The 17,144-nt window shown below is 56.0% G+C and overlaps 1 protein-coding gene across 3 annotated transcripts; it reads left to right on the top strand.

Moving 5' to 3' along the window:
- The first annotated feature begins 2,001 nt into the window (after nt 1–2,001).
- GMEB2 (glucocorticoid modulatory element binding protein 2) lies at nt 2,002–14,635 on the top strand. 3 transcript variants are annotated; one of them, XM_048962865.1, is made up of 10 exons: nt 2,002–2,129; nt 3,526–3,668; nt 5,741–5,835; nt 6,538–6,665; nt 7,999–8,102; nt 10,018–10,175; nt 11,413–11,484; nt 12,097–12,234; nt 12,771–12,893; nt 13,018–14,635. In XM_048962865.1, the coding sequence occupies exons 2-10, from the start codon at nt 3,538–3,540 to the stop codon at nt 13,653–13,655; spliced, it is 1,587 nt and encodes a 528-aa protein (XP_048818822.1). In that variant the 5' UTR covers nt 2,002–2,129; nt 3,526–3,537; the 3' UTR covers nt 13,656–14,635. The 3 variants fall into 3 exon arrangements, with proteins under 3 accessions (XP_048818822.1, XP_048818821.1, XP_048818823.1); XM_048962864.1 differs by having other exon boundaries at nt 5,738–5,835; XM_048962866.1 differs by lacking the exons at nt 2,002–2,129; nt 3,526–3,668 and having other exon boundaries at nt 5,738–5,835; nt 6,543–6,665.
- The last annotated feature ends 2,509 nt before the right edge of the window (nt 14,636–17,144 follow it).

Below are 17,144 nucleotides of genomic sequence, written 5' to 3'. Positions count from 1 at the left end.
GCTGCCTTAGTGGTCCTTCACCACAATTTGCAGTGCCCACCACCCCCAGCCCCTCTGGCCCCGTAGGAACATTCCCACATTCTCAGCATTCTTAGGGACTGCCCCATGTTTTGGGCCCCAGGAGCAGGGCTGGGGCTGCCACACCACAGCTCTTCCCACGTGCACAGGATGCCACCATCCCCACATACAGCAATTCTATATTTGCAGTGTGACCTTGGCAGTTTGGAAGATAAGAGCCCAACTGGGAACGCAGTGCAGCTCAGTGCTCAGAGGTTTTCTAGCTGCAGCTCTGGGCATGGGGTTCTGTAACAACATGGCGATCTGTCCTGTGTAAAACAGAGACCAAGTGCCTGCAAGGCAGAGCCCTCGGCCCCAGCTGAGCTTGCAGCAAAAGGGAGATTTTGCTTCCCAGGAGATTACAGACTACAGACCCACTCTCTTTATTGCATTTCTGCCATTGGCCAGCATAGGAGATGATGGCAGAGGGAGGCTTCCATGGAAAGGGGTTTTGTGATGTCTGGTGGGTGAGTTGCTACTACTGGTGATCTGTTGGTCTTTGAGCAAAATAAATCATATGGGTGGCAGCCCTGCTCACAGCATCAGAATGGGATGGTGCCAAGCCAAGCTATGAGTCTGTGAGACTCTGACACCCACTGGGGAGATGACACCCATAGGAGAGGCATCCTGAGCTGCACAAAGCGCTCCCACAGACCGCTGTCTCCTCCAGGTGCATTTCTATCTCCAGTTTGACAATGCATTGCTGATAAAAGCAGTGGAACAGTCCTCAGAGAACATATCTCTTCAGACCTCAGGATCAGTGGTGAAGCAGCGCAGCACAGCTCTTGCAGGACTGTGAGCATCAGGGGAATGAGGACTGGAAAGCAGCTGCCTGCAGCGGGGCACAGCCTTGGCACCAGGAGCTCACACGTGGCTCCTGAAGCACTGCACGCCCTGCATGGAGTACTTTCTTCCTGTATCCAGTATAAGTTTCCCCTCTTTCAGTTTGAAGCCATTTCCCCTTGTCCTATCACACAAAATCTGCTAAAGAGTCTGTCCCCAGCTCCTTTGGATCTGGAAAGGCCACTCTGAGGTCTCCCTGCAGCCCTCTGCCCTCCACACTGCACAGCCTCAGCTCTCTCAACCTGCCCTCATATGGAGGTGTTCCATCCCTTGGAGCATTTCTGTGGCCCTCCTTTAGATGTGTTCCAACAGATCCATGTCTCTCCTATGTCGAAAACTCCCCTCATGGATGCAGTGCTCCAGGTGAGGTCTCACAGCACAGAGCAGAGAGGCAGGACCACCTCCCTGCCCTGCTGGCCACACTGCTTTGGGTGGAAAATCCATGCATAAGCACTGCTCTGCATTCCTAAATGGAACGAATGCATGGAAGTGCATGCACATGCACCAACGGGGAGGGAGGAAGGTCGATCTGCCCAGCACCCCGCTGCACTTGGCTCAGATGCATACGCTCCCCGAGCACACTGTGCCCTGTGCTGGGGGGTATGCACGAGGCTGGGTGCATTTGGGAGCAATGGCCGCACGCTCAGTGTGTGCATGCAGGAGTCTGGGTAGACGCACGGCTCCCCGGGGTCATGCAGGGCCCGGGGGCACGCACGGGGCCCGAGAAGCACGCAGGGGGGAACACACGAGGGGCGAGGAAATACACGGAGAGGGTAGAAACACACAGCAGGCCGGAAGGGACACGCAAGGCCGGGAAAGAAGGAGGGAGAAACTCGCAAAGCTGCAAAACTACAAAGCAGCAAAGGCAATGCACTCCGCGGCGCGCTCCCGATGCGCGACGCACCCTGCAGGCGGCGGCGCGCGCCGTGCCCCCGGTTGCCCCCAGCCGCGCACGCGCACTGCGCCGCTCCGCCACTTATTTCGCAGGCAGGTCGAGCCGCGGCGCCGCGCCAAATAAGTCCCGAGAGCCGAGCTGGGGCCGTGCGCCTGCGCGCCGCGAGCCGGGGCGGCGGGGGGGGGGGGGGTCGAGAGCCGCGCGCGCGGCGGAGCCCCGCAGCCCCCAGCCCAACGCCCGGCCCCGCACCCGGCTGTCCCGCACCCGGTCCGGCTCGGCCCCCGCCGCAGCCCCCGGAGCCGCAGCGAGCGGGGCCGCGGGGCTTCGGCCCGAGGTAAGCGCCGGGCTCGGGCCTACCGCGGGGCCTCGCGCCGCACGCCGCGTCCGGCCGGGTCCCTGCGGAGCGTCAGGACGTTACGGCGGCGGCGGGAGACGCGGCGGCAGCGCCCGGCCGGCCCCCCCTCACCCCCATCCCTCCTCCTTCTCTTCCCCCTCCCTCCGACGGGAGCGCGCCCACGCGCCCCCCCCCCCCCCCCTCCTGGAGCCGCCTCCGCGCCCCCCAGCCCCCCGTGCTGTCGCCTCTGCGCAGCCCTGTGCCCCCATCGCCTTCACCCCCTTTAGGCGCAGCCCCCCCGTAACCCCCCTACACCCTTCTACGTGCATTGCCCCCCTTGCTGCCCCCCCCTCCACACAGCGACTTTCTGCCAAACCTCCCCCCCCCCCCCCCCCAAAAAAAAAAAACACCAGGCGGTGCAATGCTATTCTTTTCTCACCCCATTTTCCCCCTTCTTTGCCAACGCTGCGTTGGGACGCTGAAGTTGGTGGTGTGGGTGGTGCTTTGCCTGGTGGGAGCTCTGTGCCCGTGGTGATGTGGGGGTTCATCTCAAAAAGCAACGTGGGGGGGCAGGGAGAGGTCAGCCAAAATCCTACAGCAGTCAGCAGTTGCAGAGCTGTGCTGCGTCCTTGCAAGGAGGGGATGGAGCAAAGCCTCAGCTTCTTGTGCTGCCTGCTGTCCGCTCAGCCTCATGCATTATTGCTACAACAATTAACTTTGTTTCTTTCTCATGCAATGAAAACACTGTAAGAGCAAGCTGTTAATGGGAAGTGGCTTAACGAGGGGGGGGAGCAGCTGTGCTTACATTGCTCGTGTCGCAGTTCCTATCCCTGGGAGCACAGCAATGCCTTTGGAAGGGGGCTGAAGCTCTCCTATTGCATTGAGTGGCTCAGAGCTGGGTGCCAGGAGTGCTGTGCCATGGCAGCGTGCAAGGACACAGCTTCCCCTGCCTGCACTTGGCTGGGGTTGCTCACCATGAGGTCTCTGCCCACGGGACACAATGAGGGTGACAGCATCTGGAGAGGTGGGTGGTTCTGTGGAGATGTGTCCTCACCAGGGCCTGTTGGAAACATCACAGAATCACAGAATGGCCAGGGTTGGAAGGGACCTCAAGGATCATGAATCTCCAACCCCCTGCCACGTGCAGAGCCACCAACCTCCCCATTTAATGCTAGATCAGGCTGCCCAGGCCCCCATCCAACCTGGCCTTGAACACCTCCAGGGACGGGGCATCCACAGCCTCTCTGGACAGCTGTGCCAGCGCCTCACTGCTCTGTAAAGAACTTCCCCCTGATGACATCCCCCTAAACCTGTCTAACTCACCCCTGTCCTGCTGTGTCCCCTCTGTGGCACTGCTGGTAGCAGAGCAGTCACTCTCTGTGCTGTGTCCCTGCAGAGCACTGCTCCCATGGCCACGCCGGACGTCAGTGTGCACATGGAGGAGGTGGTGGTGGTGACGACACCGGACACGGCAGTGGATGGCAGTGGGGTGGAGGAGGTGAAGACAGTGCTGGTCACCACCAATCTGTCCCAGCATGGGTAAGAGCAGAGGTGACCTGGTGGGATGGATGTGGACACATCGGTGGATAAATCAGTTTTTTCACTGTTTCTTTCCCAGCAATCCACTAAGCTCCAGGCAGTGGATATTCTTGCACAGCTGCTGGGCACGGTGCAGCAGAGCTTTGGGGTTGGGCTTAGCAATGAAGTGCTGGATGGGGCAGCACTGATCCAAAAGCAGAGTGAACCTGGGTGACATCTGCAGCACTCTGCACCCCATTCCTGTCCCACCTGTTGAAGTGAGCTCTGTTTGGGTACAGCACAGGGATACATGGGCTGCTGGCTTCTTTTCTCCTCCATCTTGTCTGTGTCTTGCTCCAAGTCCATCTTGGCAGGCAGAAGCCCCCAACTCACATCTGGTGCTGGCTTTGGGTAGCTTTACCCACTTCAGGCGTTCTCATGCTCCCACAAAGCAGGCAGCAAGCAGCTACTTGTTGCTCTCCAAAACATTTCTGTCCTGCTATTTCTGTGCTCTGGGGAGGGGCATCGTGTTTCATCTTTTAGAGCACAAAACAGCGGCTGTGCTGCAACTAGAGTCAAATCTGAGCAGGCTCAGCTCCATCTGTGGTGCTGGTTCTGGTCAGCATGATTCCCTGAGCCACAGCTGACGTGGAATGGGAGCTGTGGATGTTTGGATGCTGAGCAGGGGCTGCTTTTCATGTGGCTGTGAGGTCTGGAACATGAGCCACGGCAGGGACTGCCTTGACTGGTTTGGTTCCCTTTCATTCTTTTCTTCCCCTCCTATTTTTCTTTGGAAACCTCTCCTTGCCCCTCCATCAGAGCAGACAGACCCCTGCAGGGCTTTTTGAAGCATCTCAAAGCACTGCTCCTGGGCTCCCATACTGGAGCATTGCTGTGGGAAGGGCATGGACCGGGGGCTTGTGCCTCTGCTGGGCTCCTTTCCCTCCCTGGCATGGTGGAGGCTCCTCAGTTGTAGCTGGGCTGTGGAGGAGGATCTGAGCTCTTTGTTTTACACTGCTGCAAAGCCCCAGGGCAGCAGGAGAGGCTCTTTGGGCTCAATGCATCTTTCTGCTGCTCTTTTGGCTGTGGTTTTGCTGTTTGAAAAAAATATATATATAAGCAGAGGCTTAAGAGCTTAATTAGCTCCTGCATTTTAATATTGTCTGAAAAAAAGCAGAGGAGAGCAGAAATGGTAACAATCAGCAGGAGGCTTTTCTTTCGTTTGTGTTTGGGAGAGGTCTGTGTTCCCCTGCTCTGATGCGCTGCCTGTATTTCTGCTGCAGTCTTTTGGTGGAGGCTTTTCTTTCCCGAGCTCCCAGAGGAGGCAGAGGCAGGCACAGCTTTGCCAGCACTCATCCTCCCTTCTCCCACTTGCTCTGTGTGTCCTCCCAGGGACATGACAGCTGCATCCCAGCATTGTCATGGCAACCGATGGGGACGCTTCAGCTCCTCCTGCTGCAGTCCCTCCAGAATGGGATGGGAGGAAGCAGAGCCAAAACCACCCCAGTATGTATCCTAAAGCCTTTGGGCAATGAGGAGCAAATCTTGGGCTGAGCCTGATCCCCAGCAAAGCTGAGTGCACAGGAGAGATGCAGATGTGTGGCCCCATCAGCAAAGCTCCTGGAGAGGTCTGAGGGTTCTGGTGTAGGCAAGATGAAAGTGGTCTTCTTTGCCTTCGTCAGTTAATTAGTGTTACGTTAATGTTGTATGTATGTGGGGCTGTAAGAGGGGGAAACAGAGGAGTTTGTTGCTTGTATTGTTTTCTCTGTTCCCAGATCTGTTGAGCTTGTGCTGCTCTGAGGTCCCCTGTGCAGTAAGCAGCATGTGTAGCTGGTGCACTATGTGTGTGTTATTTCCAGGGAATTCCTTAGGGGAATTTGACAGAGGCTCCTAACGGAGAGTCTGACCCAGAGCCCAGCTGTGTCAGCAGCATCTCTGCCTCCCCTTCCTCTGTACCCACCTGGCTGCAGGGAGAAGAGTGAGATTTTGTGGAAAAAAAGAGTAGGAATGACTTCTGAAGCCTTCTCCAAACATTGCGCCAGAGACAGCAATTCCACACAGCTTCATTTTGCATTTCTCTCTCTTGCCAGCAGTGACATAAATGAGGACACCCTGGAGACTGAAAACGCAGCCGCTGCGGCCGCTGCCGCCTTCACAGCATCCACACACCTGAAGGAAGCAGTGCTAGGTAGGTCTGAGCTGCAGCTGATGGGGCTCGGCTCCTCGGGGGCTGCTGAGAGCTGGGGAGGCACCTACTGCTGCGTGGCAGGGCTGGGGGTGCTCCTGCATCCCTGTTTGCCATCAGAAGTGCTGTTCGGGGTGCCCAGCATGGGGAATGCTGCTCTGCATCAGGGGTGCACTCCAGTTTGGGGAGGGCCGGGTGCTGCTGCTGCTGCTCGCTGGAGCGCTGCTGCCCTCTCCTGGTGCGGGTTGTGTCCCAGTGATGTTGCCAGCTCTTGGCTTTTTGCCGCGGAAGGATGTGATGTTGGCTTTCCAGCAGCTTTGGTTTCAAGCGAAAGTGAATTTGGAGAGCAAAGGAGCTGGGGCTGGGAGAGCCTTAAGTTGCCTTCACCCACAGTTTGAGAATGTGTAGTCATCGTAACACCACCAGTCCTTACATGGTTATCAAGAATTGGATTTGCAGCCCTGGCTGCTGATTTCTCAGATCTCATGCATTCAGCTGTGGGAGGATTTATGTGGATGTTTGTGTGCTATTTCACCTCAGTGATTCGGGTGCAACGTGCGAGTGAATTGTGACCACAGCACCCCATTGCCACCCGTGTCCCTTGTGTGTTACCTACTTGTGCTGATCCTGACCTTCAGCACTGCGTTGGGAACTGCAGCTCATGTTTCTCTCTGCTCCATCCCTTGCTCTGTTCCCTGTGAGAAGTGAAGATGGCTGAAGACGAGGACAGCTTGGAGGCAGAGATCGTGTACCCCATCACCTGCGGGGACAGCAAAGCCAACCTCATCTGGAGGAAGTTCGTGTGCCCCGGGATCAATGTGAAGTGTGTGCAGGTGGGTGTGGGGCTGTGGTGCTGTTCCTGCTTCTGCTTCTGGCTGGGAAGAACCAGAGTTCCCTGTGTCCACATCATCCTGTGTGCTACACGTGGGGTTTGGTGACTCAGTGAGCCTTTTTTGAGTCAGAACCACATCATGGTAGGAGAGGGAAGAAGTTTTGGGTGTGGTGCCTGCTACTTGTCTTGCTCCATCTGAGCAGACCTGGCTGGAAAGATGCTTTCCACATTTCGCTGCTTCACTGCAGAGTTTGAGGAGTTTGGTGTCTTCTGCTGTCTGTTTGAGTTTGAGGATTTGTTGAGAAGTTTAGGTAGGGAACGTGCTGAGCAGTGTCTGCTGTGTCCTGGAGGGCTTCTGGTTAAAACCTGCATGGATGTGGGAGGAGAGCCTGGCTTCATCTTCATGTGGACATGTTGCCACATGAGGGCTTTGCAAAGGATGCTCCTTTTCCTGCAGAGGAAACATGGCCTTTTACAAAGAGAACAGCTCCCAGTGCAGATAATTGCTTTTGCTGCTGCCTAAAATCAGCATTCTCTTTGCACTGAAGCCCATGCAGCAGTTCTTTATGCACTGTGAGTAAACCAGCTCACCTTAACATAAGTTCACATGTGCATGGAGAGGAGACCTGGAGGTGGGGAATCTTTCCTAAGACTGCCCATAAAGCACTGCTTTGGGGTCTGCCTGGCTCTGGAGGTTGCTTTTAGCTCAGCTCATGGGGTCAGATCCAGCTGGGTGTGTAGGGCAATAAGCAAAGGGGCAGAACAGGCTCCTGGTACAGCAAGGCCAGCTCCCTGCAACTGGTTTTCTGTGCAAGCAGGTGTGCTCCAAGAGGGGTCAGAGGTTTCACTGATAGCAGTGTCTGTGCTCGGTAGCAGGAGGTCAGAGGCCAGGCAGGCTTCTCCTTCCTTGCTTACGCAGGGCTGTGTGCACAGGGCTGTGCTGGGGAGCCTGTGGAGGCCATGCAGCCCCACGCAGCACTGCAGAAATTGGGGCAGTGAGCTGTGCACTGCTGCTCAGGATTGCCTGCATCAGCCCTGGGTGCTTTGCTGTGCAGGGCAAGCAAGCAAGTTGGGCATTCAGCAAACTGCTCCATGCTGCTTGTACCCCAGGTTTGCCAAGCAGCTGCCAGCTGCATGTCTTCAGCTCTGAGCTAGAGGTGCTCCAAACAGTTTTCTCAAAGCTGAGGGGTGCTTGCCAGCCATCTCCAATGCTGATACTTCAGTTAAACGTGTTGAGCCCTGGCCCGAGCCGCCCAGGCTTGCCTGGTGTCATCATCTCCAGGGATGCAGTGCTCCTCATTGCTCACCACACTGACGCTGCGCTTCTCCTGCAGTTCGACGGACACCTCATCAGCCCCAAGGAGTTTGTGCACCTGGCAGGAAAGTCCACTCTGAAGGACTGGAAGCGGGCGATCCGGATGAACGGGATCATGCTCCGGTCAGTCTGCATGGCAGCAGATGGGATTTCTTCTTGCTGGGGTGGGACAGAACCTTCTACACGGTTGTTGTGTCGCAGGGGGCGCTGATGTGCTGCTGAATGCTGGCCCCAAATGTTGTCCACCTGAAGGCTTTGCGTATCCTTGTGGACAGGGAATAACTTGGGGCAGCAAAACCCCTTAAGTTTTAGCACTTGAACCCTTCTGCTTTCCCATGAGGTCCTAAGTGAGCACTTTAGTGCCCAGGGGTTGGGCTGTGTTGTGTGCAGCTCTGTTTGAGCCACGAAGCATGGTCTGCTCATGAGCTAACACTCCCATTGCATTACAGCTGCTTTAGATCCATTTGTTGGTTTTCTTATTTTCCCAAGGGCTTCTTCAAAGCTTATTTATGGAAACGGGCAACTTCTCTGGCCTCAACTATAGCAATTAAATTCTTCTGTGTTCTTGAACACCAGCATGAGACAGGCTCAGTAACACCCACAACCCTGCCTGTAGGCAGCACTTCACTCCCTGGGGATGGCCATGCTTTCCTCATCCTTTCACAGGATCTGCTAGGATCCTTCTGCTTTCATGCATGAGTCTCGTACTCCTAAGCAGCTTTTGCTCTGCGTAGGTTCTGCATAACAGGCTTGTGCTGGGCAGGGTGGGTCCTTGGGGAATTCACGTGTGTGAGGGTTGTGTGATGGGGAGCTTGCAGGCTGTGGGTGGATGCCAGAAGTTCACTTGGCTTTGGGCTTCCCAACTTCTTCTTTCGTACCTGAGTCTGTATGAGCAGCTGTGGAAAAAAAAGAGGAAGGCAGGGTGAGATTCTTCCGTGAGAACTGGTTATTTTTTTCTTTTTCAGTCCTTCCTCCTCATTTTAGCTCTTGAGGAAAATTTCCCTTGAAAGCCATCAGCCTGCTCTAGGCCCGTGCTCTCCCTTCTTCTTTCTGTTCCTACACGGCTGTGTTTTGCTGAACCTATTCAGAGCATCCTGGGGCATCCCTCATCTCACTCCTGGCACAGCATGGCAGGGCCGTGGGCTCTGGGATGTGCAGAGCAGTGGTCAGAAGCACAGTGTGTGAATCTCACCCTGTTTGCTCCCTCTTGGAGAGAGAGGCTCAGCCCACTGGCTGATCCCAAGAGCCAGCAGTGTCATCCCAGCTTGTCTATGATGGCATCTTTCCCAAAATTCCTTCTCTTTTAAGTCATTTTACACTGTTTTCTTTCTTTCAAGTGGAGCTTGAGTAGCTTTAGTCAAACATACCTTTGTTTCATAAAGTTTACTCTAAAACTTCTGCTGGCTTAGGAAAACAAGGTGGCTTATCAGTTTCAGTGGTACCATAAGTCCCCATCACTGCATGAAATTTGGCCACAGGACCTCAGCTCCATTCCATGCTGTTGTTTTTTAGGGTTAGCATGCCAGCCCCTCCCCCAGCGTTTGCTGACAGCGAAGGCTGCAGGTCGTGTTGCTTAGGGAATGAATGGATTGTCCACCATGTTCTGCCCTGAAGGTTTCCCTGCTGTCAAGAAGTGGACATTTCAATAAGTCTTTTGAATAAGTGGCCAGCATCAAGCAGGCTGTGGCTGCTGCTTTAAGTGACTCTTAGTGAACGCTGCTTGTAAGGAGGGGAGAACTTGGCAAGGGATGCTCAGACCTTTGTCTCTGTCTCTCCAGCTGATGGTGGTGTGCCCAGCAAACCCCGCAGGCATTCATCATGCAGCCTCGTCCTGCTAGCAGGCACTGTGCTGGGGCAAGGCAGAAGCAGAGCACGGCTTCTGCTCTCTGCAGGGTGCTGGGAGGTGAGGAGGACGCTCCCTGGGATGCTGAGGTGTTTGGGGGATGCTCTGCAGGCTGCTCCATGTGCTGCCTGGGCAAGAGCTGCTCCTCTGGCTGAGCATGTGAGCATGTCCCTGTGTTTGCTCCCTCTCTTGCAGGAAGATCATGGACTCGGGGGAGCTGGATTTTTACCAGCACACCAAGGTCTGCTCCAACACGTGCCGGAGCACCAAGATTGACCTGACGGGTGCCAGGGTGTCCCTGAGCAGCCAGACCTCCACGGAGTACATCCCTCTCACTCCTGCTTCCACAGATGGTACGTGCAGCAATTCCTGGCACCTTTTAGCAGGAGCTTTGCAGGATTAAAGCAGAACTGGTGCTGCATACCCGATGGCCCTTACGATTGCCTCTCTACTGTACTTTGCTTTGCAGTTTGCTTTCATTCTGCTTTTTTCCCCTTGCATTGTTGCAGGATTTCTCATAGCAGCACTAGGCAATGTTCTCAGTGCAGAGAGGCAGTCCCTCCCCCCGTTGCTCTGTAATACTGCGTGACCAATGCCCTTCTTGGCACCCTGTCCTGTGTAGCTGAAGCAATTGATCAGTGAGCAAACAGCAGTGGGTGTGTGATGGGGACTCTGTTTCAGCTGTTGTGTCCCACGCTGGTCACAGCCCCCAGGGCTGATGTGGTCCTCAGCAGTGCAGGCTCAGAGCCCTCCTGTGCTCTCCCCGTGGGGAGCTGACTTCAGCTTGAATAATGAATGGGCTCTCGCTAAAGGCTCCCTGCCTGAATTATTTATTGGTTTTGCCTGATGGCAGATTAAAGAGAACTGGGGAATACAGTGGGTTCTGTATCTGCCCTCGTGTGTGTAGTTTGTAAAACTGGATTTAAATGATGTTGTATCTCTGTAGCTTTAGCCCTGACTTTAATTTGTCCTATCATTGCAATCAACTGTTCTATTGAAAGCTGTTTCTGAGTACTTTTTCTTCAACTCCTTTTGCTATTGAGAGTTAAGAAATGTCCCTGAGGACTCCAGAACGCATCTGTGGGGCAGAGAGCTGCCAGCATGAGTTAATTATGGCCCTGGTTATTAGCTCACTACTGAGGGAAGCTGCATTAAGCACAAAACCCACAAAGGTTGTTGTGGGGAAGGAGCCATCCCCTGCAAAGCTTTGGGACCCCCGTGGTGTGCGGGTCTGGCAGATGGCGAGCTGGCCAGAAGGGAGGGCAGGAAATCAAGCTTAGAGCACTGCCTTGAGCAAGAAGGATGTATGCAGAGGGGGATGGGAGGAGAGAGCTCTTGGTCTTGTGCAAGGGTTGCAGGAGTAATCCCTTTGGTATTGCACTCCAGAGTGGAAAAATCAGCTGTGGCTGCATGCCACAGCCGCGTGGCTCCTGTGAAAGTGGCTCCACCCAACCAAAAGGGGCAGTTCCAGCAGTGAAGCAAGCAGAGCATCCCTTGGAAACAGCCTGTGAGAAATACAGAAAAAAATCAGGGCTTGGTTTTTTTTTTTTTTTTCTTTTTTTTCTTTTTCTTTTCTGCTATTGGTTGCAGTGAACGGATCCCCAGCTACAATTACCATAGAAACATGTGAGGATGCCAGCGATTGGACCACCAGCATTGGAGGTAGGGCTGCGTCTGGGCAGAGGCTGAGGGTGATGTGGGAGAGGTGGGGGTGGTGGGGACAGGGGTCAGGGATGAGGAGCAGGGCCTATTGCTGTAGCTGCCCTGCTCAGACCTCCTGCTGCCAGCCCTTCTAACTCTGCTACATGGGCTTGGGATGGAATTGTTTCTAAGCACTGGAATGTCTAAGTGTGGTGTGGCTCTGGGTGGGGGAATTAATTGGAGAGTCATGAATTCTGTGGTCCCCCGGTGTAATTGGAGCTGAGGAAAGAGATGTGAGGCTCGAGGCATTGGGTTCTTGGAAGAGCTGTGCTGTGGTCACAGCTTTGCACCTGTGTGCTGAGTCCTGAGCTGGAGGAGTGGGCTCTTCTGGCACCATGGCTGCTCTGTGTGCTGCAGCAGGATGGGATTTGTCCTTCTGTCTGCCCTTTGGGTACTGTGCACCCACAGACCTGGGGCACCTCACCCTTATATGGGACAGAAGGCAGAGAGCACATCACGGTCACTTGGAAGCTGGTTAATGTGCAGCCCCTTTTTTCCTAAGAGCCACAAAAACCCCACTTCCACCTCAGAAGGATCTGAAGACCTCCCTTACCTCCCTTTCTCTCCTTCCAGATGACACCTTTGCGTTCTGGCGAGGCCTGAGGGATGCAGGTCTGCTGGATGATGTCATCCAGGAGTTCCACCAGGAGCTGCTGGACACCATGAGGGGTTTGCAGCAGCGGGCGCAGGACCCCCCCTTGCAGCTGGGAGGTGAGCAGCTGACAGCAGGCACTGGGCTGAGGGTGTCCCCTGGGAGCCGTTGTGTCTCAGACTTGTTACAGTCAGAAACGAAATAGAAAGGAAACTTGTTTCTGCACTTCCAGCTTATCAATGTGTGCAGACAGCCCTGTTATCATTGGTGCTGGTGCAGGAGGGCAGCTCTGAGCAGAGGCTGCATGTGGCCACAATTCCTTCAGTTCTCTGGGCCCCGGGTTTCCCATGCTGCCTTCAGGATGCTGGGCAAGCATTTGGCTCTGGAGCTGGAAGGAACTTTGGCCATTGGAGTAATGGTGCAGCAAGCAGCTGCTGTGCCAGGAGGCTTATTGATACCTTCTAAGTACGAGAGTGCTGCTTATCCAGGAATAACCTCCTGCACTTTCTCACAACTTCTCCTGCCCAGCTCCTTGTGTTACCCTCACACAGGCTTTGGCTGTCTCAGCTGGACACCTTTGCTTTCAGATAGCTTTTTACCAAACCATTTGGAATGTTTTGCTCCTCAAAGACCCGTCTCTTCTCTTCCTTTTAAGATGCTGTCCTACTCAACAACGTGGTGCAGAACTTCAGGATGCTGGACCTGGTCAAGAAAGTCCTGGCCAGCCACAAGTGCCAGATGGATCGCTCCAGGGAGCAGTACACACGGGATCTGGCAGGTATGCTCCTGCAGTTGGGTTGTTACTGTGTAAAGCAGCAGGTTTGGTGTTACACTGGTACTTGTGAGGCCCATGCTGGAGCCGTGGGGATGCTCGATGCGCGCTGACCTCGCTCTTCTTGCAGCTCTGGAGCAGCAGTGTGATGAGCACCGCAAGCGTGCCAAGGAGCTGAAGCACAAATCGCAGCACCTCAACAACGTGCTGATGACTCTGACTCCTGTCTCTGTCCCCACACCTTTAAAACGCCCTCGGCTCACCCGGGCCACCTCCGGACCGGCTGCCATCACCTCCCAGGTGCTGTCCCAGCCGGCGCAGATCGCCGTCACCCCGGCTGTGCCGATGTCCCAACTTGCCAGCCTGCCTCTGGGCAAAGTGGTCTCGACTCTCCCATCCTCGGTGTTGGGTAAAACCCCATCCCAACCGCCTGCCGCCAGCTCTCCGGCCTCCCCGCTGCTGGGTGGCTACACTGTACTGGCCTCTGCCGGCAACGCCTTCCCCGGCGCGGTGGAAATCCACCCGGACGCTCCCAACGTGACGGTGCTGAGCACGGCGGCAGCGACCGCTCAGGACAGCAGCACGGTTGTGAAGGTGCTCAGCCCTTTCCAGCTGCTGGCGCTGCCGGGGCTCGGCGCCGCCATCCAGAACGTGACGCACGTGAGTGGCGGCGGTGCGGTGCTCAGTGTGCCCTCCGAGGGTCCCACGGCCGAGCACAACGCTGCCATCGAGGTGACGGCGGTGGCCGATGAAGCAGAGCAGAAGTGAAGGAGGGGGGGCCCTGCCTGGAGGGGACATTCGTCACGGCGCTCGGGGGAACGGCCTTGGGTCTGCGTGGTGCAATGAGGGGCGTGGGGTGAGGAGGCTCAGGGCGGCTGGAGCTGGGAGCGAGGAGGTGTGCGGGGCAGGCAGCGAGGGAAGGGAGGATGCCTGGAGGAGATGAGGGCGGCAGCGTGCTCTGCCCTGCTGGGAGGAGGTCTGGAAAAAAAGAAAAACCCAAAAAGAAACAAACAAAAAAAAACATTAAGGCTAAGTTTTTATAAAGCTTTCCTCCCTGCTCTCTTGGGACAGTTACTCCACGCTGCATCTGAGGAGCAGGGTAGGGTGTAGTGTGAGCTGCTGGAGCATGGAGCGCTGCGCCGGCACCGAGCTGGCTGCTGGGAGCCCACAGGCAGCAGTGGGATGAGTGTGGGGCCACTCTGTGTCCCTGTCCTGCAGCACAGAGGGGCACGGAGCCCTGGGGCTGACCCTTGGGTGCAGGCACTGTGAGCGGGTGGCCCAGGTCAGAGCGAGGAGGATCCCAGGTTGTGATTCCCCAGAGAACAGAGGAACCCAGAGGGCCGGGAAGAGCTGCGACTTCTGGGGTTTTAGGGTCTCTTTTCTATTTTTCTCAAAAAAAAAGAAAAAAATAATAAAAAAAATCCATTTTTAGGATTTTTTTTTTTTTTTTAATTAAAGGTTGGGAGCACATTACTGGATTACTAAGGCAGAATGGGGTGCTGGGTGCAGAGTGAAGGGCTGAGCAGCAGCAACCCCATGCCCAGCATCATCCCACTGGGTGCTGGCATCCATCACCCGCTGCAGGAGGATGCTCTGAAGGAATGGGGTGCTGGCCTCAAGCACACCCCAGTGTTTGGGTGCTGGGAGGAGCTGGTTGCCTCAGGTGTGGGTTTTCTATGAGCTCAGTCTGGCAGCAGCAATGGCAGGTTGCTTCTATCTGCTAATAAACGTGGTGGTGTTTTTTTTTTGACAGAATTTTGCTGGCGTGTCGCCTTTCTGTGTCTGGTGCTGACAGCTTGGGGCAGGAACATGTTGTTTAAACTGAAAACACGAGTACTCATATTTATAAATACCCACATGTGTGTGTATGCTGTGCTTGCTGCCATCCACCCGGCAGAGCTGTGAGGAGGAGCGGTTCTTCCCTCCAGGCATGAGCTGTGTTTGCTTTCACGTGCCCTGACCCAGGGCCACTGCCCCACATGGAGGCTGAGGCTCTCCCTTCCCAGGGCTGCCAGCCATTGAGAGCACTGTGATTTCTTCCTTGCTATCTCTGTACTTGGGACACCATCAATAGATCGGACCAAGGGAATGCAAAGAGGTGTAACAGACCCTGGCCTCTGATTGCCCTGCAGTGTGAGCAGCAGCACTGAGCTGGGATGCAGCAGGACAGGCTGAGCAGCATCCCTTCCTTACTCCAAGCCCGGTGACCCTGAGGATAAAGCAATAAAATCCCTGCAGGAGGACTTGGGCTGGGAAAATTCTCCATCCCTTTGCAGCAGCGTTTGCGCAGTGGGCACAGGGTGCAGCTGCAGTGCCCCAGCCCTGTAGTGTGCTCTGCTCCGGGGTAGGAGGGCTGTGCTGCCACATGTCACCATGCTGTCCCCACTGAAGGTGTCTGTGCATTCTGCAGGAGCAACCCGTGCAGCAGAGCCTCTTCCATGGCATCCCGGTCCCTCAGCAGCCCCACGGTGTTCCCCCACTGCTGCTCTGTGCAGGTAACGCTTGGAATGTGGAATGGTGCCCAGGGCAGGGATGGGTTTGGAACTCCAAGAGTAGAAAAATGGCTGAGCTGTGTATATATACAGAAATCTAAACAGAAGTAACAACACACGGCTTGCTGGCCTCGGGCTGAAGGCAGCCAGGATGCGCCCATTAGGATGCAAGCGATGCACCCAAAGTAAAGATCCTGTGGCTCTGCACTTTGTTTCTCTTCTGCTTCCACAGCCCCGTGCGCAGCAGTGGTAAACCACCACTCGTGGGTGTGTGCCTTGAGGAAAGGCTTTTGCCTTTTGCTCACTGGCTCCAGGCTGAGAGCTGTGCTGCAGCCCTCCCTGCCCTCACCTTCTGCAGCCCCGTGGTTCTGTATGGGTGGGGGGCACCTGGACACAGCTGCTTTCTATTTTCCCCTCCCAGCTCTCGCAGCGCAGCACACGGAGCTCAGCTTTGCACCCGCCCCGCTGCTGCCGTGGTTTGCGGGTGCAGAGGTGCTCCAGCCCCATAGGGACCCCGATGGGCAATGAGTGCCGAGCGGTGAGCACGGAATGAGCGCAGGGCTCCAGGCTGCCGCGGACTGCTGGTGAATTCCCCTCCACCCCCCCCCCCCCCCCTCCCTGCTTCCTCCGACAGAAGGAACGGAAACCGAAACTGGGCACTTACGGCTGGGTTTGTGTGCCTGAAATGAGCGAACGCCGGGTTTCGGCGCACCCCCACTGCTGGTGCTGTGACGGCGATGCAGCTTCGCCTCCTCGCTCGGCTCCTCCTGCACGCTGGGTAACAGCCGTGCCGCTTTTCGGCTAGGCTCCTTCTGCTTCCTCACCTCCCCGTGCTGTGAGGACGTCCTGCAGTTTGCTTTGTGGAAAGCCGATGTCTTCCCCTGCTCCCACACCCAGAGCTGCAGCGTTATGGGAAATAACCCGCCCGTAACATAAGAACGAGCCCTCGGTGCTCTGCATGAGCCCATCGCTGCCTGCGTAGTGCAGGGAGGATGTGTTTGGGTTTTGCGGTTGTGGTGCTTGACTGCTGAGTGATAACGCCCGGCTCAGCACTGACTGGGGGGGGGGGATTTGTGCCCACGGGCAGCACTGCTGCTCAGCATCTCGGCGTCCGTGCCTGCTCTGTGCTCAGATGGTGCCTTCCTCAGCCTTACAGTCGCATTTTCATGGGGAAAAAGGATTGGTTCCCACCCCAGGGTGACCCCGCACTGCCCTGAACCAACAGTGCTCCCAATGAGGAAGAAATCACCAGGCTCTCTCAGCCCCGGGGTGACAGCAGGGTCACATCCTGGGCCGCCCGTCCTTTGCTGACAAATCACAGCACAGATCGTGGCCCCACGGCTGCGGCCCCACTGCCATCACGCCATGGGGCTGGCAGGGAGTGGGATTTCAGTGCACAGACCGGAGCTGCCCGCATGGCCGATGGGCCGTGACCCACTGCTTGGGTTGGGTGAGGTCCAGCTCTGCGCTGCGAGGATGGGAGGCAGTGAGCATCATAGCCTGTCTGCCCGCCCTTGTTGACAAACACCAGGAACTGCTCTCTGCCCCTCCTTCCCCATCTGCACACACTGCTGCTCGCATCTGCGCTTCCTGTTGCTGCTTGACCCGCAGATGAGCTTTCCTTCAGCTCACTCATGACGGTTTGCATCTTTGCAGCAGGACTCGTAACCCTGCTGCCAGCTCTCTGCTGTCCCTGGGCCCTGTTCCCAGCTGCTCACATCTGGAGGAGCCCTAGTGCTGCCCGATCTCTTTCCAGAACGTGCTG

This window comes from Lagopus muta, chromosome 16, assembly GCF_023343835.1.
Source record: "Lagopus muta isolate bLagMut1 chromosome 16, bLagMut1 primary, whole genome shotgun sequence".
NCBI lineage: Eukaryota > Metazoa > Chordata > Aves > Galliformes > Phasianidae > Lagopus > Lagopus muta.
This window is presented reverse-complemented; position numbering and strand designations above follow the sequence as displayed.